The sequence below is a fragment of the Microcebus murinus genome, chromosome 15, assembly GCF_040939455.1.
Source record: "Microcebus murinus isolate Inina chromosome 15, M.murinus_Inina_mat1.0, whole genome shotgun sequence".
Lineage (NCBI taxonomy): Eukaryota > Metazoa > Chordata > Mammalia > Primates > Cheirogaleidae > Microcebus > Microcebus murinus.
The window spans coordinates 45,925,357-45,951,173 of record NC_134118.1 but is presented as its reverse complement, the minus strand read 5'-3'; the positions used below and the strand labels follow the sequence as shown (position 1 = coordinate 45,951,173).

General features: G+C 35.3%; 1 protein-coding gene across 1 annotated transcript; it reads left to right on the top strand.

The window, feature by feature from the left end:
* Positions 1-1,425: 1,425 nt before the first annotated feature.
* Positions 1,426-25,605, top strand: ELMOD2 (ELMO domain containing 2). Its single transcript, XM_020280195.2, has 9 exons — positions 1,426-1,536; positions 2,724-2,870; positions 6,352-6,380; positions 10,050-10,147; positions 12,315-12,444; positions 15,316-15,449; positions 18,422-18,490; positions 19,274-19,407; positions 22,036-25,605. Exons 2-9 carry the CDS (start codon positions 2,729-2,731, stop codon positions 22,179-22,181), a joined length of 882 nt encoding a protein of 293 aa, XP_020135784.2. The 5' UTR covers positions 1,426-1,536; positions 2,724-2,728; the 3' UTR covers positions 22,182-25,605.
* The last annotated feature ends 212 nt before the right edge of the window (positions 25,606-25,817 follow it).

Genomic DNA, 25,817 nt, shown 5'->3' with positions numbered 1-25,817 from the left:
CATGTCTTAATCTGCCAAATTGGCTGTGAACTTTGCCTTTCTGAATCTTTCATCTACAATTTAAAATTTTTTTAAATTGGATGATTTCTAAGTTCCCTTCAAGATTTAAGATTCTATGATTTTATTATTATAGCATATATCTGGACACTTCATTACCATGTTCATTGTCGGTGGCCCCTACTGGGGACTTGTGCGCCCTGCACACGGCTAGTATTGTACAATTAGTCCATTTAGAAAGTACTGGTTGAGATGTGGGAAAGTGTGTATTGCTTGCTTCAATTTGTGTTAACAAAGAGATAGCGGGAATATACATATATACAATTGCATAGAATATTTCTGAAAGTAGAAACAAGAAACTAACACTTGTTGCTTCTGAGCGATGGGACTGAGGGACCAGGAGTCTTTGGAGGGTGGGGGGAAGTAATTTGTAAATGTCAGTTGTCCTTTGTACTTCTATTCTCTGCCCTACTCTTTCTTCTCCAGCCACACTGGCTTTTTTGCTGTTCCTCCAACATTTCAAATATGCTCCCAATTCAAGGCCTTTGCACTTGCCATTGTGGCACCTGGAATACTTCTTTTCCAGATACTCTCATGCTATACTCTCTTCCTTCATTCAATAAGGCTCAAATGTCACCTTATTACTAAGGCTTCCTTAGCTACACGTTACCTAATGATTTCCCACACACACTCCCTAATACCCTTAATACTTAGCACCACCTGACATACTAAATATTTGCCTGTTCAGTGTATAACTCCTATTTTTGGAACGCTGCTTGGTGCATAACAGGCAATCAACAAATACTTGTTGAATTAATGAATGTACTGCTGTAGGTTTTTAAAAATTCATCTGCAAAAATTACCTTTCCAATAAAAACCAGTTAAAGAATCAATGTCGGCTGAACTAACTGTTAGAAGTTTATTAATAGGATAAAGTCCAAACTTCTTTTCTCAACATACAGTGCTCTCCTTATCTGCCACGTATTAGCCATGGGCAAGTCAGTCAACTTAAATTTCTTTTCCTCTTCCATAAAGCGGGGCTATAAATTAAGATTCAGTGTAGGAGACAGCGTTTTTGTAACCTTTGCGCAATAAACGTTACTAAAAGCATGCTTGTAGCCTAACAGTAGTAGTGAACAGTGCCAACTTGTGCAAACGACCTGAGATTTACAAAGACTCCCCAGAGCCGAGCTAGGAGACACCACGCTTGCGCTGGGCGTGCCTCCGCGCCGCCGTTGCCAGGGAAACCGCCCGGGCGTCCCTGGAATGGGAGCCCGCGCCGGGGCAGCGCAGCTGGACCTCCTTGCAGCGTTAGCAATAGGAGGAGCGCGGGCCAATCGGAAGAGGCGAGAGGGGCGGGGGCGGGGGCGGGGCGGGCAGTGTCCGGGGGAGGCGGTCCCGCGGCCTCGCTCCCTGACTTCCGGGTCGCGGTGCTTGCAGGGAGGGCTCCGCGAGTAGCGTCGTTTCCGTTGCCGGCTCTTTGCAGTTGGGGAAACCGAGGCAGCTCCTGCTTCCCCCTAGTTCTTCCGCTCCTGTGAGGTGGATGCCGTTTCTTTTTCCTCTTGCCCTGCGCTGCTTCGGTGCGGCTGCGCCGTGAGCGCTCGGGCTGCGCGAGCCCCGCGGCGCCCTGCGGGAGACCTGCGGGAGACCTGCGGGCGCCCCGGGCGGCCGGGCTTTGTGCAAGCCTTTCGCCACCCAGCCCGCGGGCAGCGCGAGGGGGCTCGGGGCAGCCACTCCCCAGGTCTGGGGTGCTCAGGCGCCGCGAGGCTTGCGTTCTCTCCGCTGGGGCAGTTCTCTTTCTTTTGTCCTGAGGAGCGCGGATTAGGCGGCTTCGTTTTAAAGATACAGATCAGCCCAGCTGTGTTGTAGGCACGGTTTCTGCACTGACCTGCGGGGATTTCGGGTTTGACAGCCCCTCGGGCCCCAGTCCAGAGATGACGTGTCTGTGGGGGTGTGTAAGGCAGGAAGGATGAGCGTTTTTGTTCAAGTGTCTTCCCCTCACTTGCATCTCCCCCTCCCCTTCATTAAGAAGCTGAAGATTTTTCTTATGACCTAAGGTCCAGTTTATGGAGTGTGTAGTGTTTTTTTTTTTTTTAAAGCTCCTATTGCATTTCTACCCTTCACCTATTGAATGGCAAATCAAGAGTTAGCTAGGGTGTGATATACTCCGTGTTAACTTGTATACTGCAATTTGTAAGCCATATGCAGTGTTTTTATTTGCTGGCATCACCTTACTGGAACAGCTGTAATGACTTATCCACAAGGGTTAAGAAGAGCTTATTGCTAAAAAAACAAATCTGATGTTTGGTGTATTTTAATTGTTGCTCTGTCGGGGTCCTCTTGTTCTTGAACTGTAGAGCCCCAGTTTTCAAAGAATGAGAAATTAAAATAGGAAACCAAGATACGAAATACAACTATTTTAGCAAAAGAGTGCAGACTATTCTATCATTCTTTCAGGCATCAAATAGCTTGACTAAGTAAGTTAAGATTTTACAGTTTTTAAAAAAGTGATAAATTTGACCATTTGGCCAGCCATCAGTTAATCTAAATGGTATACATTACACCTATTATTGTTTTTGTAGATGCGTAAACACTATCACAAAAGAGACAATGGAATAATAGATTTTAATATCATTTGAGATTTGATCAGATGGATAAACTGACATTTTTAAGTTTAAAATTCAATTTAAAGTCACTAAGCTTGTCTTGCATATTTCCTCTTCCAGGAAAAATGTTTATTTCTTTGTGGGAGTTCTTCTATGGGCACTTTTTCCGATTTTGGATGAAATGGCTCTTACGACAGATGACTGGAAAGTGTGAATTGCAGCGAATTTTTGATACCTATGTAGGTGCACAGAGGACACACAGGATAGGTAATGTAATTCAAAAAAGAAAAATTGGCAACTAATAAAAATTTAACTCTGAATATTTTTTCTCAATAGTCACAGTGACAGATGTACTCCTTGTGTATCCTGATTAAGTCATTTAAATTGAGTCTCACTTTGCATCCTTCCAACTCTAAAATTGTATGACTTTATAGAAAAAGAAATGATTATTTGATTCTTTATGTGTGTGAAGGATTATCTCCTCTGGCTCCTTAAATTTATTGGTTATTCCTTGGAGTATACTTGGAATTTATTTTCTAGAGAAAAATTTCTATATTTATATAAATCTGTTGAAATTTTCACTCAAAGAGATGGGAAGAATAAGTGCCTTGATCTAGATCCATTTTTATACTTAGCATCCTTCATCAATCTTTTAATTTTTGTTTAACTTCTTTATGAAAGAACAGTAATTAGCCAGTGGTCCCTAGGAAAGATTATTAGACTCAGAATCCTCACTGCCTGATACTGTAGCTGGTAGCCACATATATTGAGCACTTGAAATGTTGCTAGTCTGAAATGAAATGTGCTATAAGTGTAAGTGTGATATACACTGGACTTGAAAGACTATAAGAAAAAAGAATGTAAAAATGTCTTGTTGTTTACATCCATTGTATGTTGAAATGATAATATTTTGGGTATGTTGGGTTTAAATATATGAAAATTAATTTTATCTATTTCCTTTTACTCTAATGTGGCTATAGACAATTTTAAAGTACACATGTGGCTCACATTTTGGCTTGTATTATATTTCTCTTGAAGAATGCTGCTCTATTACCCTCTAAAATACAACAGTTTTTCAATGCTTAATTGAAAATATTGCTCTAGATTAGAACACAGATGAATAAGAACTGTGGTGTGAAATCACAGACGGAAGGGAAGGCCAGGGAACTGCTGTAGCTCATGTTCACCGTGTTAAGTGGAAACTAGTGAATTACACCAGATCTCCTTTTGTGTTGATCAAGTGTGCTTCTATGAAGAAACCAGCCCCTGTAAGTTTGGGGGAGTGGGGTGTTGGCAATTGGAACAAGTATCCAAGACAACATTGGAAGAATGATAGACAGAAGCTGCCTCAGGGCAGCTGAATGATGAAGTTTAATTACTTTCCCAGTTTTCTTACAACTTCATAGCCAACTTAGATAATTGCCTGCCCTCTTAATTTGCCCCTTTGTACTCAGAACAAAGTACATCTTGATAGGAATCTCTGCAGGATGTATGAGTTGGTGTTTTATAGTGTAGGAGAAGAACGTATGTTAAGACTTTCCTTTGTGACAAAAGCATTTTTCTTGAATTTTTCAAATTGCTGAGAAAATGGAGACTATTAGTAAATGTGTCAGAAAAAATGTTAAACTAGACCAAGAAAAATGTTCTTTTGGTTCTTGAAACAAAAACCAAAAATGGAAAAGCTATCTTGCTATTTGTTTAAAGGATAGTTAGCCCGATAATCTAAAGTCTTTGCCCCTTTGATTTGTAATTCAGTTGCTATCAAGTCAAATCTAAACATTTACTCAGTAAGGCTAACAAATGAAGAAAATCTAGTAGAGAACACTCTCACGGTAGTCTTAAAATGAGTTTTGGGGGACCTGGGCTATTTTGAGGCAGGCACAGATGAATTTGAGGTGGTTGGTAGACACTTTTGGGGGTCTGCACAAAAACAGATGACCCCAGGTAATGAGGTTGGTGTCACCTCTTTGGCTTGATTTTTTTTTTTTTGTTATTATTTCAGCGTATTACAGGTATACAAATGCTTTGGTTATATAAATTGCCTTTGCACCACTCAAGTCAGAGCTACAAGCATGCCTATCCCCCAGACACTGCACATGACACGCATTAGGTGTGAATTTACCCATCCCCTCCTCCCCCCTCCTACCTCCCACCACTCTGACACCTGATGAATGTTACTTCCCATAAGTGCACATTAGTGTTGATCAATTAATACAAATTTAATGGTGAGTACATGTGGTGTTTGTTTTTCCATTCTTGTGATACTTCACTTAGAAGAACGGGCTCCAGCTCCATCAAGGATAATACAATAGGTAGTTCACCATTTTTTTTATGACTGAGTAGTACTCCATGGTATACATATACCACATCTTATTAATCCACTCACGGATTGAAGGCATTTGGATTGTTTCCACATCTTTGCAATTGTGAATTGTGATGCTATAAACATTCAAGTGCAGATGTCTTTTTTATAGAATGTCTTTTTTTCCTTTGGGTAGATACTCAGTAGTGGGATTGCTGGATCAAATGGTAGTTCTACTTTTAGTTCTTTGAAGTATCTCTATACTACCTTCCATAAAGGTAGTACTAGTTTGCAGTCCCACCAGGAGTGTATGAGTATTCCTATCTCTCTGCATCCACTCCAACATTTGTTGTTTAGGGACTTTTTGATAAAAGCCATTCTCACTGGAGTTAAGTGATATCTCACTGTGGTTTTGATTTGCATTTTCCTGATGATGAGAGATGTTGAGCATTTTTGTATATTTGTTGACCATCTATCTTTTTTTGAAAAGTTTCTGTTCACGTCCTTTGCTGGCTTTTTAGTGCGATTGTTTGATTTTTTCTTGCTTATTTTCTTGAGTTCTATATAGATTCTAGTTATCTGCCCTTTATCGGATGTTTAGCATCCAAGTATTTTCCTGCATTCTGTAGGTTGTCTATTTGCTCTAATGATAGTTTCCTTGACTATGCAGAAGCTTTTTAATTTGATAAGGTACCATTTATTTATTTTTGTTGTTGCTGTGATTGCTTTCAGAGCCTTCATAAATTCTTTGCCTAGGCCAATGTCTGTAAGAGTTTTTCCAACATTTTTTTCTAGAATTCTTATGGTTTTATGCCTTAGGTTTAAGTCTGTTATCAATTGTGAATTGATTTTTATGAGAGGTGAGAGGTGCAGATCCTGTTTCATTCTTCTACATGTGGCTATTCAGTTTTCCCAGTACCATTTATTGAATAGGGATCCTTTTCCCCAGTGAATGTTTTGTCTGCTTTGTCAAGACATAATTTTTCACAGATCTAGAAAAAATAATTCTATGCTTCGTGTGGAACCAGAAAAGACCCTGTATAGCCAAAGCAATATTAAACAAAAAGAACAAATTGAGAGGCATTAATTTATCAGACTTCAAGCTATACTGCAAGGCTATAGTAATCAAAACAGCATGGTATTGGCACAAGAAAAGAAACATAAACCAATGTAACAGGACTGAGAAGGCAGATATAAAACCATCCTCATATAGCCATGTGATCTTTGACTTATTGGGCTTGCTATGTTGTATTTGGTTGAGGTCTTTGGAATCATATCTACCCCATACTGTAAGATTAAACTTTGAAATGTTTGCTATGTTATTCATGTAGAAATTATATCTTCTGTTAATGTTAAACTAATTTACTACTGGCTTGATATTTTTGCTATTTATTTATGAAGTAATTCACAAACAGCATGTAAGTGATAATATTTTTTTTATTCCAGAAAATTCCTTGAGATACTCCAAGAATAAGGTAGGATCATATCAATGTGATAATTCTAGAAAATCTAACTTGGACATACTTTTCCTTTAAAGGAATGTTTCAATTTTAGAATTATTTTTAGTGTCCTACTAGAAGAATTTTGGCTATAAAGAGCATTGAGTGAAATTTCCCCCCAGTAGAAGTACTATTCTTTTTTTAAAAACATTTTCTCTGTGGATGATTTTTATGCACAAAAATGGTATTTGAATCATTAGTCCTGGGTATTTCGAAGTTTTACTTATTTATTTTGTCTTAGGAGTTGATTGCTCTGGGGAAAGCCAGGTCTTAGGGTGAAAGCCTTCTCTTAGACTGTGTCTTCAGGATAGATTCTGTGAGAGAAAAACAAGTAACTTTGCATAGAGAAAACCCTGGGTCACATTCCTTTTGAACCAAAATGAGTGGTAACTCATGCTATATACTAGTGAGCTTTTACTGCATAACACACTATTATAAAATCTCAGGGGCATAAAACAATATGTTATTTCTTGCTCATATGTCTGTGGGTCAGCTGGAAATACTCTTCTTCAAGCTGATGCCAAGTTCAGATCTATTCCATTTGTCTCGTCGGGGATCCAGGTTTGTGGGGGTCAGGGGATAAGGGGGTAGCTGCTGAATGTCCTCACAGTGAATATTTGAAGGCCCAACCACACAGACATATTTTAAACACAATATGTATTTGTCCTACCTATCAGCATCCCATTGATTAAAATAAGTTAAGTGGGCCAGCCTAAGTCAAGGGGTGGAGAAACTTGTTATACCCACCATAAGGCCATGGTAGGTAGGTGGGTATACAATTCAATTATAGGGCAGTGAAAAAATTGGGACCAAAAATTCAGTCCACCACATACTGTTACTTCCCTCTAGTGTTTCACAGTTTGTTCTATATATGTAGATTATATGGTATGGCAAAGATAGAATATGGGTCATCTAATCTAGACAGTTGTTTGAAATAGATCACAACCAACATAAACAATAAAACATAAACAATAAAACATAAACAATAAAAAAGGAATAGAATAGAAAATATTTATAAATCATTAGTAATAATAAGGTTAAATATTGTTTTAGAAAATTTTTATTTGGGTTATGTATGTGTGTGTGCATCTCTGTGTATTTTAGATATCCATATGAATGTACTTGGTCATGATATAAAATTTGGATCAAGATAAAAAAATGTTGACTTGTTACTGTCTAGTGATACTGAAATGTTACTGATTAATGCCAGAAACAAAACGGACCTAATTGAGCATTGCAAGCATATCTGTTATGTCCTAGAGCAATGGTACCCAGCATTTTTTGCACTAGGGACAGTTTCATGGAATACAGTTTTTCCACAGATGGGGGTGGAGGGTTGGGAGAGTAGATGTGTTTCGAGATGAATCAAGCGCATTACATTTATTGTGCAGTCAAACCTCTCTGCTAATGATAATCTGTATTTGCAGCTGCTCCCTAGTGCTGGCATCATCTCCTCAGCTCCACCTCGGATGATTAGGCATTAATTAGATTCTCATAAGGAGCCCACAACCTAGACCCTTCAAATACACAATTTATAGTAGAGTAGTAGAGTTCATGCTCCTATGAGAATTTAATGCTGAGAATCTAATGCTGCTGCTGATCTGACAGGAGGCGGAGCTTATGCGGTGATGCAAGCCTTGGAGAGTGGCAGTAAATACAGATAAATACAGACACAGCTTCGCTGGCTTGCTCACCTCCTGCTGTGTGGCCTGGTTCCTAACAGGCCACAGAGCCACAGACCATACCAGTTCTGGCCAGGGGGTTGGGGACCACAGTCCTAGAGTGACCCATAAAATAGGGTCTTAACTGACTTAATTACACTCTTATCTTATGAATAGTCTATGCAAGAATAGCTCATCCATAATGAATATTGGGAGGAGGAGTCCAGAGTACTCTTTTGTTCAGAAGTATTAGAGAGTGATTAATACATTGTTTTTAAAATGAGAATGCCAGGGTCCAGAAAGGTGACAAATTCCTGGTTCTAAAAACTCATTTGTATCTTATCCACCCATATAGTTCTTTTAATTGAAACTTAGGATACAATTTCTCAAAGTAACAATATCATAAATTGTAGCAGATATAGTTGGAGAAGTATATTTCAAATATATTACAAGAGTAGTTCTTAAACTTAAGGATGCATCCAAATCTCTAGGAGGCTTGTTAAAACATAGATAACTGGGCCACACCTCCAGAATTTCTGATTTGGTTCTGATTGCATTTCTGACATTTTCCCAGCTGCTGCTGCTGTTCCTTCTGGTTAGGGCCAGCACTTTGAAGACCATTGTATTAGTATGATTTGGGGGGACTATTAATCATAACTACCTTTGTTTCTGTAGGAAAGAGCATGTACATTTTCCAAACTGACCTTAAACAAATTGTGCTTTGAGATGTCATAAGGTTGGAACTATTTGGGTGCTGAACCCTCTAGAATGAATTTGTCTCATCCAACGTGTTTTTTCTTTTGGCCTTGAAATTGTAAAGGGAGTAAAACCGAAACTAAGTTCTTTATACAACACCCTCAGTCCCAAACTCCATCCCTGGTTCTTCAGGAGTATGTCCCTTCAAATGCCTTGACATTTCTCTTCTTATAAATTTACCAACATTATCACTGTTGTTCACTAAAACTCCATGTGGCCCTTTTCATTACTCTCTGATTTCACCTACTACTATTCTTATCTTGCTCACTGTCATCAGCACTGTTCTACATGTTATTTTCCAACACATCAGCATGCTCTTGCCTTAGGGCCTTTGTGCTGTTTCTTCTTTTGAAGAGGAATATGATTCCTCCAGTTGAAAGCTTAGCTTACTTCCTCATTTTCAGGTTTTTGCTCAGTTATGACATTCTCTAGGAGACTTTCCCTAAGCATCCTCTACTTAAAATTGCACTCCTCTCCTGTCCCTATCGTTTGCCCTTAGTTGTTTCACCATAGCGTGTACCACCATCTAACATACTATATATTTTATTTATTTATTTTTCCATTCCCTCCTGCCAAATAGAAAAAAAACAGGGGCAGTATTTCTTTTGTTCACTGAAGCTTCTCTAGTTATTTCAAAAAATGCCTGGAATGTGATAAGGACTCTGAATATTTATTGAATGAATGAATAAATAAATGAGAAATATGAAAGAATAAAGAGTAGTAAGTGAAAATTTCTTTTTCTCAAAATAGTCTGTGGCATTTCTTTCATTTACTATTTCACTGAAGAGGTTCTGGAACTGGAAACTCAGTATCATTTATATCAATGTAACTATTATTATTACAATTGATTATAGCAGTTTTGGTCACAGAATTTATTAATGGAATTTTATGTGTGCTAATATTTTGCCAAGCTCAAGTGGAACAGTAGATAAGATGTTACTTTTAAGAACTCTAGTGCCTCTCTCAGATCATTCAAGGACTTGAATGATTACCATATGTTCAGCATTCCACCAGATTCTATGGGATATATGAAAAAAGTAAAGGCTGGTATTGAATGCAACTATATATAGGAGTTTAGAGAAGGAAGAGGTACATATTGACTAGAGTATTTGGGGACTTTTGGGTTTATTTTGCAGTTTAATATCTACTTCATAAAGTTGATTAAATGCCTCAAAACTTTTTCACCTCTAATGGATTTTTCTCATTCACCTTTTTTTCATTTAAATAGGTTTTACAGAATGCAACACGTGTTGTTGAGAGTGAAGTGGACAAGTGTGTAGAAGATATAATGAAGGAAAAGAATATTAACCCTGCGAAGGATTCCAGGTGTGCTGTTTTTACATTATTCTCTTTTTTATCATGCATTTATAGCCTGTAAAATGTGGGGGTCACACACAGTTGTAACACAACCAGAGCTGAGTAGTTTGTGGAGATCACCTGATTCAACCCTCTTACTTCACTGGATGAGCAATCAGGGTCCAGAAAGGTGAGTGACAGAAGCAGGACTAGAACTTGTATCTCTGGGTTTCCCAGTACTGTAGTAAGGCCTGTGTACCATCTGCCTTCTTCATTACTTTCCCAAGGTTCAATAACTTTGGCTACTCTGTCTTTTTTGTCCTTCAAAATCGGGTTCCTATATCTTCCTCCTGGAAGGTGCTCTTTGGCTCTTCCGTCTGAGTTAGGTGCCTTGCTTTGGCCTCTCACAGAGCTGTCACCATTTAACCTGTTGTACTATAGTCAGTGATTAACTCTTGTCCTTTCCCCCATAAATTCTAAGTTCCATAAGAAGAGAAACTTACTCCATTTTTGTGTTCCTGGCACTAGCATATTGGCATAGTATTGAGCCTTTTCCCCTTCATTCAGCATTTCCTATGCAAATATAGAAGAGCTAACAATTTATTTCAGCTGAGACAGGGAAGAGTCTAAGAGGGAACTATGAGGATAGTTTCAGAAAAGAGGTGACATTTGAGCTAGACCTTGATGAATGGGAATGGTGCCAACAAGGTACAGTGACAGAAGTATTTGTGTTTCTGGGAATGATAAGGAGCCCTTTGTGGCTGGAGCCTTGAATACAAGCAGAACAGTGGTTGGAGAAGTGAATGGAGTGCTAGAGCGATGTATTGCAGTCTTGCATACCATACTGAGGGATTTAGGTGTTGTCCTTTGATGTTTAAGCAAACAAGCTACATTATCAGGTATGTATTTTAGGAAGATGGAGGGATGTGGGAGGCTGGTAGAGGGAATAAAGAACAGTTAGGAAACTCTTGAGTCATTGTGGCAAGAAATGACAGAGCTGTAAATACAGCAGGGGAAATAGTGATATGAGAAAATCTTTGAGAGACATTTCAGTACCCCCATAATATTCTGAAATAAAAAAACAGGATCAAGCAATATAAGTAGATCTACCATTTGATCCAGCAATTCCACTACTGGGCGTCTACCCAAAAGATCAAAAGTCACTTTATGAAAAAGACACCTGCACTGGAATGTTTATAGCAGGACAATTCACAATTGCAAAGTTGTGGAAACAACCCAAGTGCCCATCAATTCATGAGTGGATTAATAAAATGTGGTATATGTATACCATGGAGTACTATTCAGCTTTAAGAAACAATGGTGATCTAGCACCTCTTGTATTTTTCTGGATAGAGCTGGAACCCATTCTACTAAGTGAAGTATTTCAAGAATGGAAAAACAAGTACAACATATACTCACCAGCAAATTGGTATTAACGGATCAACACCTAAGTAGACATATAGGAATAACATTTATTGGGTGTCGGGCAGGTGGGAGGGAGGTGGAAGGAAGGGGTATATACAAACACAACGAGTAAGATGTGGAATGTTTGGGGGATGGTCATGCTTGGAGCTCTGACTCGAGAGGGGAGGGGGGCATGGGCAATATATGTAACCTTAACACTTGTACCCCCATACTACACTCAAATTAAAAAAAAAAAGGCTTGGCAACTGTTTTTGGCTTCTTTTGACTATTGTTGATGGAGAGAGGTGAGTCCAAATTCAGAGTCATTTAGCTTGGGGATGTCATACATATATTTTAGCTTTAGTGATGTCATACATATATTTAGAGACTTGCTTAAGAAAGAGCATGTTTCTTCAGGGAAGTTAAACTGTTGTATTTAGAACTGAGATAACCTGTTATGAAACTATTTGTTTTATATATACTTGGAAAATTAGGTCTATTGGTGATATTTGGCAATAAAGATTTGAGAATATATGGAATTGCCCAGAGAAAATGTGAAAAAAGAGGACAAATCCTTAGAATTGCAAAGTTTGCCATTCCTGCTATGTCATGCCCTCTTTCTAGGCTCTATATCCTATGTAAAGTTTAGTGTTTAAAGAGACTCTTGATATGTCTTGTATTGAACTGAAAGCCAAGAAGTGCTTTCTAAATAGACACATGAACCATAAGCTATGGAAAGCATTACTTTATTGCAATAAAAAGATATGATTTTAAAAAATAATTTTATTTTCAGTTTTAGAATCTGCATGACAACATGCTTACTGCAGATAACTGGTTATAAACAGCTCTATTTGGATGTAGAAAGTGTGAGGAAAAAGCCATATGATTCTGATAACCTGCAACATGAAGAGCTTCTCCTGAAGGTAAATTTTTGTTTTCTTTATTTGGAGTTGTTTAATTCTAGAAAAATAAATCAGGCTTAAGCTGAGAAAGGTGTGCAAATTTAGAGGCTTATATAGCCATCCAGTTTCTTTGTCCATTAGAGAAATTGATTATATTGAATTTCATTGATTTGGAAATATTTTTAGTTAATGATATTTATATATTTTCTGATAAGCATTACTAAAATATATTTGAATAAATTTTAATGCTATTAATTCTAAAATAAATTATAAATTTATAAAGGGAGATGTTTTTAATCAAAAAATATATGTCTACAAGTTTTGGATTTTCCTGCTACTTTAGACATTTTTTTTTAGCTGCTCTCAAATTATGAACCTGGATGTCCCTCTTCAGGTTATTATGTCACATCTTTTGAGATTTATGTAATGTTAATGCCAAATAATGTCATAATAGATTTAAACATTAAGAAAGTAAAAATTTAGAATTATAACTTTCCTGTTTCTTATTTCTGAAGTATAAATGCATAAGACCAATGAGGTCTTATGCATTATGAGAATTAAAGAATATTAGACCTAGGGTAAACTTCATAGATCATCTAGTCTAGTCCCTTTGTTTTTATGTTGAGGATTTCAAGGCCCAGAGGAAATGAAGTGATTTGCTTTAAATATTAGAATGGTAGGGGCCAGGTGCGGTAGCTCATACCTATAATGCTAGCACTCTGGGAGGCCGAGGTGGGCGGATTGCTTGAGGTCAGGAGTTCGAAACCAGCCTGAGCAAGAGGGAGACTCCCTTTTCTACTATAAATAGAAATAAATTAATTGGCCAACTAATATATATATAAAAAATTAGCCGGGCATGGTGGCGCATGCCTGTAGTCTCAGCTACTCAGGAGGCTGAGACAGAAGGATCCCTTGAGCCCAGGTGTTTGAGGTTGCCGTGAGCTAGACTGACACCACGGCACTCACTCTAAGCCTGGGCAACAAAGTGAGACTCTGTCTCAAAGAAAAAGAATGGTAGGGCCTGGGATAGAGCTGAGTCTCCTGCCCATCCTCTACATCTAGTCCAATTTTATTTAAAATGGTTAAAGTTAGAGAAAATAGCACACTGTGTTTGGCATTATGAATTTATTATAACTGAAAGTACTGTAGAAAGAACATTGATGACAACTAGTAACAGTAAGAGATGCAAGTTTTAAAACAATAAAACTTACTTTTAGGAAAAGTATAAAATACACACTTAACCTAATTGTAAAATTAAAATAAAACGGTATAGTTAAATGAGGGTAATAAAAATACGTATCTCAAAGGGCTATTGTGTGGCTTGAATTTTTACTTAAAATGTTTAAAATAGTGCCTGGCACTCACTGAGGATTAACTGATGTTTCAATCCTCCTCCTCCTCATTTTTCTCTGAATTTCAGACCCTTGCTACACAATACCTTACCTTTTTGGAGGGATAAGATACAAGTCTTAGCATTCTAGTTGAGGGAATTTTTACCATGGTGATCCACTGTGAAATTCAGTTCTAGAGGTGGAGAGCCAGTTTCTGGCAGTGACTAACCCAGCCACCACCAAAGAGCTATATAATCTGTGTCGCTTTAAGTATAGTCTGAAGATCACCTTCACTAGAGTTAACTAGTGTTATATATGTATTATAGATTCCAAAGCTCCACCTTACTCTTATGAAATTAGAATCTCCAGGGGTAGAACCCAGAAATTTGGTGTTATGCGTATTAAAGTTTGAGTTATTAGTAGTTTTACACTGTGGCTCTCACCACATCGCCGAGGCCTTATTGTTGACACACTCAGACTCCTTGCTGAATTCATGGGGAGATGCTACTGTGAGCAAATCACATGTGTTGGTAATAAAAGTAGGAACCAGATGAAACCTAATCTAATGATTGGATTTGCTTCAGAGCCAGAGTTGACCCTGTAAAGCAAGGTCACAGGTCTTCACATTTTATTTTAGGTAACAGAATACTCCTTTCGTTATGAGTTCTTTACTCAACAATGTCTGAAATGGTAGTGAAATGGGAAAAAATGCAAGTATTTCGGTTTTGCAAATTTTCACAATCTTTTTTGAATCAACTTCTGTAAGTCTTTTTTATTTGATGACTTGTGGTGTTCAATTTAGAAAATGACTAAATTTTCTTAACTTTTTTTGTATTGATTAGTTTGTTAGGATCTGATATTTGATAGCTGTTCTTAAATCCTGATTCTTAAAGATCTTTATTTAAAACCAGTCATACTATTTTTTTCTTTTAAAACTGAAAATTTGTAAAATAATGATCATACATGTTACAAGACAATTTTTATCATTTCTGTACAATCCTCTCCCTCAGGCCTGTTTTCATTTTTCTGATTAGGGACTAATCCCCTACCCTAATAATAGAACCTATTTAAGTATACAGTGTTTGAAGCAAGGGTCAAGTGCCTGAAATACTATGTTCTTCTCAAGCAAGCAGTTTACCACTTCTGGTATATGTGTTTATTAAATAAAAACATCCCATTATTTTAGATTTCTGTGTATTATCTATTACCTTTTCCAAATCTATTCTTTATACCAATCTCACTCTTGCTCAGGCTGGTTTCAAACTCCTGGCTTCAAGCAGTCCTCCTGCCTCAGCTTTCCAAAGTGCTAGGATTAGAAGTGTGAGCCACCTAGCTCAGCCTACACCAATCTTTTTAATTGGAATAAATATGCTGCATTTGGGGGAAAATTGAAAGGTTTTCTAAAATATTTTTAAAAATTAGCATTTGTTGAACCTGTGTTTTGTCTGTAAAAGTTGTTTCATTGAAAACATTCTGTATATATACAAGCTGTGAAAAGGAAAATGTCTTGGTAAATTAAGAACATCACTATTATTTGTAATATGGAAGCTTGTTTGTACAGCTTTGGAATCTTCTAATGCCAACGAAAAAGTTGAAGGCTAGAATCTCCAAACAGTGGGCTGACATTGGTTTCCAGGGAGATGATCCCAAAACAGACTTCAGAGGCATGGGCATACTAGGATTAATCAATCTTGTGTAAGTGCAAATAAACTTTCTTTTCTTCTCTAAAGAAAATTATGTGGAATCTCCAATCTAGTTAGATTCTAATAAGAATTGATCTAGCTGTTTCATACTGAATGTTAATAGCTTCAGTGTACAAGTATTTGCGTATGTGCAGGCAACCATATTAAGACATTGGAAATATACCTGTGTATGTGATGTCTTGCCTTGCCAATGCTTTCCTCCTTTTTTTTTTTTTTTTTTTTTTTTTTTTGTCTTTCTGACCTCCATTCTGATACCTCTTAAAGAATTATGTGCACTCTTTCTTACTGTTTTTATCCTCTCGCTTCTCTCTGGGCTCTCTGATTCCATTTTGGGAAATCCAACCAGGTAAGATGAGAAAGTCTCTTTACATGTATTTTTCACCACCTGTAACAACTAATCTAAATCCTTGACCTTTCATATAGGCTACTGTGTGGACTCTCTCTCCTTTCTCTTCTTTAATACTTACGAGTAGGTACATGTATGAAATCCCAAAATATGTAACTCAAATAATAATTGATAGCCTGGAAGATTAATTTCCTCCTATAAGGATATGGAGATATACAGACTGTCGTCTATGAACTGTGATTTACAGACTATAACATGTCTGAAATGGGAAGCCTAACCATTAAAGTTTAGGTAATTCTTACTGTGAAAAAACCAATCCATCAAGCAGAACCTTGGAGGTAAAAAAAAAAAAAAAAAAAAAAAAAAACCAATCCTGAAATTAAGCTTAATTAGGTTAATGTTGAGAAAAAGCAGGTCAATATGGATAAGGCTATTTTGGGGAAAATAGAAGACATTATGGTAGGGTTTCAATAGCTACAATTTTTTCTAGTTATAAAAGTATTTAATTTTCTGTAATACCTAAATGTATAAGCATTAAACGTTCTTATAATAATTCTACTTCCCAGAGATAAACAACACTATAATCTTAAAAAATATTAATTACAAAAAATAATTTCTCAGCACTGACCAGAAGAGAATTTAATTTAGCTTAAAGTTTAAATATTTAATAGGATTTGATTCTATACTGTGGTTAGAAATTCTGATAGACCTTTATATGACTTACAGATAATTTCACTCTATTTAGAGCTAGTATCAACTGATTTGAAAAACGACCAGGATTCACATATATTAGTAACTATTTGATGGCTGTAAATGATATTTATTGTTTTGTGTAGAGAGCTATGACTCTTCAGGACCAAATATATAGTCAAGGAATAGCCAAGCTGTTAAAATACCCCTATGTAATTTATTTTTTAAAATTCTTGGCCTTTGTCATGTTTCTCTTGAGATATTTTCTTGCTTTGAAGTATAGCTGGTAGTTTGATAAGTAACAAGACTGGATAAATGAACGCTGAGGAGGGTATAGAAGAAGAAAGAATGTTTTACAGGGAATGAATTCAAGAGAGACTTAAGAAATCTGAATAGATGAAGAAATAGAAACAGCAAAGGAGAAGAATGTGCAAGTTAAGGTAAAAAATGTATGTAAGAAGGAAGGAAGGAGAAGGAAAAAAGGAAGGAAGGAACTCAGTGTAGATTATTGTAAAGAATAGTTTTACTTATTACACAGTTTTTTTTTTTTTTTTACCATTAGATACTGTTAAGATAGGGGTTAACTAAGTAAATTCAGCAAGGAAATTAAAAGTTGCTCTGTATTACCGAGTGAATATTTTAAGAATAGTTTGACTATTAAAATGTAATACTGAATTATTACATTTATACATACAAGTACTATTTACAAAAATCAAATATAAATATAGTCTGTTAAGTACATTTTAGAATCAATCAGAGATAGAGTAGAAAAATTTGAGTGCTTAGGAAAGCATTTCACTAAGCAGGACATTTTTTTTACTATTTTGAGGATGCTCTTTGAGGATCTGATGAGGGCTTTGTATATTCTCTCCCCAGAAAATGTATACAAAGAAAAATTTGCACATAATTTAAGGTGGTTCATGGATCTCCTTTCATTCATAAATGATCCTTCATTCATAGATTTTAAAGTTAATGGCCCCTGATGTGATGGATTGAAAATTAGAGCCAAGGAAGAAAAAAATGAAAGTGTATAGTATTCCTATATAGAGGAAAAAATAGAAGGGGAAGAATTAGCTTTATGAAAATTTCAGTGATTGTGCCCTCTAAATAAACCATAGAAATTTGCTTTTTAATTTTACTTATCCTTACTTCAACATCCAGCCAGTCATTGTGTGTGTGTGTGTGTGTGTGTGAGTGTGTGTGAGAGAGAGAGAGAGAACATATATATATATAGAGAGAGAGAGAGAGAACATACCAGTGCATTCAGAGGTGATCCAATGGTCGAACAGATATGGTGGTCCCTTAACGACTCAAGGAGTTTGTGTTAGTATAGGCCAAAAGGATGTATGTGCCTACAAATAGACAGCTTTACGTACATTTCTCCTGTACCTGCTAATACTTCTGCTTTATGGCCATTATTTTAGTTATACCACTGATCAAGCAGGGTTTTTTGGTGCGAAAGAAAAATATTGGCTTTAATTGCACCAAAAATAGCATTAAACAATACAGACATAAGTTGTAGTAGAAGAAATAAGCCTAGGTGAAAGGAAGAGTGTCCTGACAGGCACAATTTGACTGTTTGACTATTCTATTTTATAAAAATAAAACAAGTAAGCAAAAAGAACTCTATATAGAGGTTTTTTTAAATTAATAATTAGGTAGGCAATCTCTTTTTAGATGATCTATTTGTTAAAATAGTGTACAGTTTTGCCAGGGCCCCATGTTGTGTACTAGATAGGCCTGATAGGTTGGGATTGAATTTTGATTCAAAAGCATTTGTGAATCACTGAAGTGATTTGAGATCAAAATGGAAGATGATTGTGGCAGTCCCAGGACTATTATTTTGAAAGTGGCCTTTGAATTGGTTCTGGATATCTTAAATTTAAGTAATGTATATTCATTTCACTATTTTTCTTAAACTTTTTTAGGTATTTCAGTGAAAATTACACCCGTGAAGCTCATCAGATTCTTTCCCGTTCAAATCATCCAAAACTAGGGTATGTTGGATATATTGAATAAACTGTAATCTCTTGAATTTAAGGTGATTAGATAAATTTGAAGGTAATTCTTAAAACGAGATTATTTAATTAATAAGGACTTTATAAAGGATATTATATTACATGATATGTTATTTTAAAGGAAAAATGTTATCATAAACCAGTTTTGTATGTATTTCAATATGTTAATCACAAGATGCAGTTTATAAAATGGAGGTAAGGGCATTTATAAAATATTTTTGAGAAATAGATCTGAAAATAGGAATAGGAAATAGCTTTGAAATAGGAATCAGAAAATGGGAAGTTTTGAAAATTGTAAAGTGAAATGCAAATTCAGGTCATATTATTAGGTTTAACATTATTTTAATATTCTTATGATATCTAATCTTTGAAAAAACATAGTAACAATGTTAGATCATAAAAGTAAATACCCTGATAATAGAGAAGAAAATAACAGATTATCCAGTGGTATTTTAGAAATCAATGAAATTTGGTGTATGTAGTTCTCCCCTCCTTTATTTTTTTAAGAATTCTAGTTTTAGATATCATATGAACAGAGCTTTATTTTTATTTCTTAGATTATATCTGGAAAATCAATGGCCTGTAAAAAAGAACTTCTGGATCCATTCTGTTTTATTTTTCTTACTATGTAGAGATTTTTATAAAATTAATACTATGTTAGAAATAAAACAAAGTCACTTTTTACTAATTCCTTACATAATTTTAAATTTATTTTATGAGCAATTTGGCTAGCTGATATAACTGGTAATGTTTCTGACATAGGTATTCTTATGCAATAGTTGGAATCAATCTTACAGAGATGGCTTATAGCTTACTGAAGAGTGAAGCTTTGAAGTTTCATCTCTACAACTTTGTTCCTGGTATACCAACAATGGAACACTTTCATCAGTTTTATTGTGAGTATTAAAGTGAGTTAAAACTAAATCTAAGAGAACTCTTAGATTAGGAAGGTATAATATGTATTTTAATCTAGTAATAATGCCTCTATGAAGTATATAATTTATGTTTATCATTTTATTATTTAAGATCTTTGAAAAACAGGAAAATAGTGAGAGATGGGTTCCCAAGAGTATTTTGTACTTCAGTTTTTATATTTGCTGATACATTTAATGACACAGTTTTTCACATGCAGACAAATTTAAGATTTAGTTTTTCTTTGGGCATTCATTTCCCAGTACACTACAAAATGAATATTCCCTGGTTAATGACTGCTGTTGAGTCAAGCAATTTACTGTATTTCAATAAATACAGGAGGGTGGTAGGTAGGAAAGCAATACAAAATGACCTCTGTCCTGTATTTTTCCCCCTAAAACTGTTAACTTGAGGATTTGGGGGTATTATGCCCATCCTGTAGGATTGAGGGAAAGCTTGCCCTTTTCCTGGAAAGCTCACTGAAAGATCAACTCACAATTGAGGCAGAAAAGGTTTGTTTACCTATACCATGCACATGGGGAGAATCACATAGTGATTACCCATATCCTATTCAGATATTTTTATACAATTCTGTTTAGGGGTGACAAATGGTGCTAGGGAGGACAAATGGATGGAGGAGACAGATTGACTTGTAAATGATTCTCTTTGTAAACTAACCCGAGAGAGACAGATATTGTGTTTAAAATAATATGCCCCAGGTCTGCTTGCATTCTCGATCTTCTTTCCTGTAATATATTAGGATAACAGGTAGAGGAAGGGAAGTCAGTTGCCCCTTTTGATCTTTTAATTAGTTCAGTCCAGTTTATGCAGATAAAGGGAAAACTCCTTCCAATGCTTTTTGATCTGCAATGGCCTTTAATTCAAAATATTCTTTATACCAAAGAGTCATCTTTGGTATAAAGTCATGGGTAAATTTTCCTGAGCTCCTTCACTCCCTTCTTCAAAAGCCTTTTAGGAGGGGCAGTGAGATTCTGATGAAAACAGAAGTCGAATTTATAACACAGTAGAGACTGCTTACAAACTATGTGATTTTTGGCACATCATTTAACCTCTCTGCACCTGTTTCTTCCTCAATAAAAATGGAAATAATGACATAGTTCTTGCATCATACGGTTGCTGTGAGAGTAAATGAGCACACAGAACAATAGAAGTATTTTTAAAAATAAATAAATACATTTGATTGAATATAAAATAGGATTTAGGGTCTTTTTTAATTTAGATTTTGTTTTGTTTTTTATGGTATAACTGATATACAATAAACTGCACATATTTAAAAGTGTACAACTTGATAAATTTTAACATACATACATAACCATGAAGCCATCTCTGCGATCTAAATGATGAATACACCCACCGCCCCCAAAAGTTTCCTTATGGTCCTTTGTAGTCCATGCCTCTTGCCCCTCCCCCACCATTCTGAGGCACCCACAGATCTTTTTGTCACTATAGATGAGTTTGCATTTATTTCTATAATTGTGTTTAAGAGGACTCATACAGTACATGCTCTTTTTTTTGTCTGTTTTTTCTGCATAATTTGTTGGATATGTTAATACTTTTTAATTAAAACTTGAAAAAAAAACTTTTTAATTTAAAACAAAATTTTTAGGCCAGGCGCGGTGGCTCACGCCTGTAATCCTAGCACTCTGGGAGGCCGAGGCGGGCGGATTGCTCGAGGTCAGGAGTTCGAAACCAGCCTCAGCAAGAGCGAGACCCCGTCTCTACTATAAATAGAAAGAAATTAATTGGCCAACTAATATATATAGAAAAAATTAACCGGGCATGGTGGTGCATGCCTGTAGTCCCAGCTACTCGGGAGGCTGAGGCAGGAGGATTGCTTGAGCCCAGGAGTTTACAAAAAAAATATAACAAAAAAAAAAAAAAAAAAAGAATAAAACAAAATTTTTAAATTGGCTAATTATCTCATTTCTTTTTATTGCTGAGTAGTAGTCTATCATATGCTACACAGTGTTTACTCATTCACTTACTGGTAGACATTTGGATGTAGAGTGGTTTTAAATTCACATTTAAGTTCGTATATATGTATGTGTGTGTATAAAAACCTGTTTCTTGAAATACTTTTAACATTTTGGGGGGTAATTTGGCTACTGTATGAAAAACAAAAATATTAAGCCTATTCAGAGTGCTCATTTTCTTTTGGAAAGATGCTGAAAAGATGCTGATTGTTCATTGAAAAAAGTAGAAATAACTCAGATTTAGAAATCAAATGGAAAATCACTTTCCTGTATTTTATCCTTGTCTAACATTTTCTCATTACTTTCACTTTTGTGCTTTAGGGATCTCTGGGGATAACTTTTTTCCTGTTTTCAAGGTATCTTTTGAAAGTACTACATCTCTCAAGTTTGAGGGATATTATTGGTTTTTGAGACAAATAATAAATGTACACTAAATAATTTGAACATACAAAAGTATTTCTTATGAAGTTCCTCAGGTTTCTAATAATTTTAAGATTATTTTTGATTATTGTATCCTAATATGGAATTTAAAGGATGGTTGTATACTTTATAAAAATGAGATGGTTTGAATGTAATTTCACTATTGAGGACTATAGCTTTGTTTTTCTGTAACCGCAGGTTATCTCGTCTATGAATTTGACAAGTTTTGGTTTGAAGAAGAACCAGAAAGCATTATGTATTTCAATTTATATAGAGAGAAGTTTCATGAAAAGATTAAAGGACTCTTACTAGATTGTAATGTAGCACTTACTTTAAAAATATAAATCATCCATTGTATCTTCTATTTCTACCACATTTTGCACACACAACAGAATTTATATGTTGTAATAGAAATTATCTGATCAATTACACTCTTATATATATAATTTCCTACAAAAATATTTCAGAAATTCTATTTAAGAAAGCTAGTGGACAATCAGTGTATGTTTACAATTGTTTATACACTGTTCTCCAAAGGTACCTTATCCTTCCAAAGATCCCCTCTGTAGAGTCATGTGAACACTTTGGAACTTGGGACTCCCATTAAGTGTAAAAGTATAAATCAGGTATTTGTATTAAATCGGTTGGTTAAAATGTGTAAAAAATCAGTTTTAATTGTTATGTGTTGTAGCTATCAAGTTGGTATCTTTTTCAAAGCTCTTGTAAGATTTTCTGTTTTTTAGTTTGGCTGTTTTTAATTTTCTTCATCTTATTTTTATTTCCAGGTTAATTAACAGCAAGAGTAGTTCTTTATGGTTTTCTTTGTTTGCATCTCAATCACATGTCATAATGTCGCTTTATTAGTAGCAACAAGAGCATAGATATGTCAGAGAGGATGGAGAATCATGGCCTCCTTTTTGGTTTCTCTGATTATTGAGCATAATAGATAATGGGAGAATGGGAATGAATATTGGTGACTAGCTTTTCTGTTTTTAAATTACACACTTTAAAATATCACAGTATTATTTTAAGGCTTAAAGGCATTTTCTCATCTTCAGTATCCACTAATTGAAGGCTTACAGCTTTTCTAAGTTGTAGAAAAAAACCTTGGTTAGTGCTTGGGGTAAGGGCCTTTTATGAGGCTTCTTTGCCTATGTGTGTTTATGAAAAGAGATGTAATTGTGAAGAAAATCTCGATTGCATTCAAAAGACAGTTTCTATTTCAATAAAGCTGTCTTTGAGATTTAAAAAAGGGGAAAACTTAAAGGGTTTTAAAAATCTCAGTTAAACTTCATTGGTTTATTTGACTTACTGTTACCTGTTTGCTTGGCTCCATGGTGTTTCTAGATAATGGCATGTAGACTTTATGTTAAGTCTGTGGGATACTGAAATAGCTTGAGGAGGATGACTGTGTATTTTGTATAGCTTTATTCTCCTAAAATCTCAGGAGGGCAGCAAGTTTTGTCAGGGATTATATAGTAATGAGATTCTAATGGGAATGGTTTCTTCTTGGTGTGTTTTAGACATTTGTACTTATAACAAAACTAAAATGTAAAGATAGGAAAGTTCATCTGATTACTAAATTTTCCTTAAATGCTACGGAAACCAACCTGTTAAAGACATAATTTCATCTAAAACATGATATTTAGCACATCTTTTAATGTGGTATATATCAAGTGTTTATGGACTGGCTTATATGTGACAGAGCAAGACTTGGTATTTGCTCATGTCAGTTGCCAAACCTTTCTCTTCAAACTTGTAAAAGTGAAGAGTGGTAAGCAATATCTAATTGGAAAATAACAGATGCAGTGTTGTATAGCACATACATTAAAGGTTCATGCATTAAAATTATTTTCTCAATAAGATAAAATTATTTTTAAAATTTGGTTCACTTTATTATAATAGTGGCAATTCAGCTTTTCAGTATTATAGGAATTTAAAAATCAGCTTCTTATAGGGGACTTCTCAATCTTGGGAGTATCTTCACTTAATTTTTAAAAATGTTTTCATGCGTTATGATCCAGCTAGAGTTTTATGATGTGTAGCAAAATCCTGACGAGGATCAGGTGTTAACTATTAAAGTTCATTGTATTAAGGTATTAACTACAACATGTAAAGCAATTCTGTTAGTCTTCTAATGTTTGTATTGAAAATACTTATCTTTATATTTTGATCTTTAAACAGCTGAGATCTTGGACTGATTTAAACCTTTGTCAGTATACTTAATAAAAGAATGCTTGAGTATGGAAGGGAAAAATTTTAATGTAACTTAAGTTTTTCCCCTTCTAAGGAGAAAAAAAAACTATAATGATGCTAAGAAAATGTCATTTTAAAGTTTGCTCAATAATATGTTCTTTAAATCCATCTCTGTTTGTGCATTATAGATATCATTGTTTTTGCTTAAAATGATCAGTAACTATTTCAGATAGTTACATAGCAAATTGATCCAAAAGCCACCAATAAATTCTGCAGTTTGATAGTCTAGAAGTCAAGCAAAATGTCACCAATGTCACTTGTAAATTAGAATGAAACATGAGCCTTCCGACTTACATGTGATAATGATATACATGAAAGAAAAATATTGTAATTGCATCTACCTTCCTAATTTCCCTTACTTTCAACATATGTATGTTAGAATGTTATGTAGTCTTAAAATCCATATTTGGAATCCTACCTGTTTCTGTAATAATTAGTAAAATGCCAAAGTAGTAATAGAATATTATGGCATTGAAGTAGCAGGAAAATTGTTAGTTTTAGCATTAAAAAAATGAATCACTGTTGAAATGAATTTTTATGTGCCCAATTGAAGAGAGTGTACCAGTGACAATAGTAACCTAAAAATTTAACAGTTACAGTTTAGTTCTGAAAGACAATCTTTAAAGAAATTGAGAAATCAGGGGGCATCAGTGAACCTATATCAACCTTTCTTTGTATATAATGCGGTGATAGAGCTAGATAGAAAAATCAGTGTTTTACTGGTACCATTTACAGTTTGGAAAACAGAATCATTTTCTTAAAAATGCCCATACTGATGTTTTTTCCTGTGTTAAGAGCTACTTGTGTTTGTATGTATTTTTCTAAGTGAAAATCTATGTACTCTTCATTTTTATTCCAGTGTTCATAATTGTTCATGCACTCTTTCTCCCCTTTGAGAATGTTCAGCGGAATGAAACTTAGTCAAAGATTTGCTCAAAGGAGAAGAATCACGCAAGTGTGAAAAGTGTATGTTCGTTGGCAAAACACAAAAGGTTACACATTATCATGGCACGGAAGAGAGAGGAGGTTTGATTTGAAGGGCAATAATATTTATTAGCCTTCTTGAAATAATAATTGGGGACCAGCAGCTATTTTCTCAGGATAAATGCTCTACTCCGCTTCCCTATGGACAAGTGTGGGGAGGCCTAATTTCCATTTTCATTTTATGAACCTCTCGACACAGCAATTTTTAAATGAAGATTAATGGAATTGTTAAAAATCTGAGAGGAATCATGACTTAAGTTTTTTTTTCCCTGTCTTCAGCTTTCTATGAAAAAAAATGTAGTACAGGTAAGACTCAACTACTGTGATAGGACAATTCTATGGTTATGTTGAAGTATTCAAAAAGTATTTAAACAGTAGCTTTCTCTGGGAGGAAAAAGTACCAGTTGGACACTTAAAGGAATTGATTTTTGTCTACTTTGGATAAAGCAGTTGACTTATGTAAAAGCAATGTGTAAAATGTCATTTTGTTTGGAATGTTAAGTGAGCAAATAAAAAAACACGTTGAAATTGTGGTAAGCTTTTCTATTCATACTTCTGCTCTCTCCCCATACTCCTCTTCCCTTATGTATGTCATATGTGTCCATGAAACATTTTTCTTATTTAATCATGTTGCTTACTATAGGTAAGTCAGAATATACAAAAAAACTTTTTTGATTTTTGTGAATTTTTAACTATCTACTTGTAATGTTGAGTGTGAATAACTAGTTATGAGACCAAAA

Bases quoted from the DNA above. Each gene is read 5' to 3' on its own strand.
- ELMOD2 (XM_020280195.2), top strand. From the start codon at position 2,729: ATGTTTATTTCTTTGTGGGAGTTCTTCTATGGGCACTTTTTCCGATTT. The intron at 15,450-18,421 runs GTAAGTGCAAAT...AAACTTTTTTAG, and splicing joins CTAGGATTAATCAATCTTGT to GTATTTCAGTGAAAATTACA. The intron at 19,408-22,035 runs GTGAGTATTAAA...CTGTAACCGCAG, and splicing joins ACACTTTCATCAGTTTTATT to GTTATCTCGTCTATGAATTT.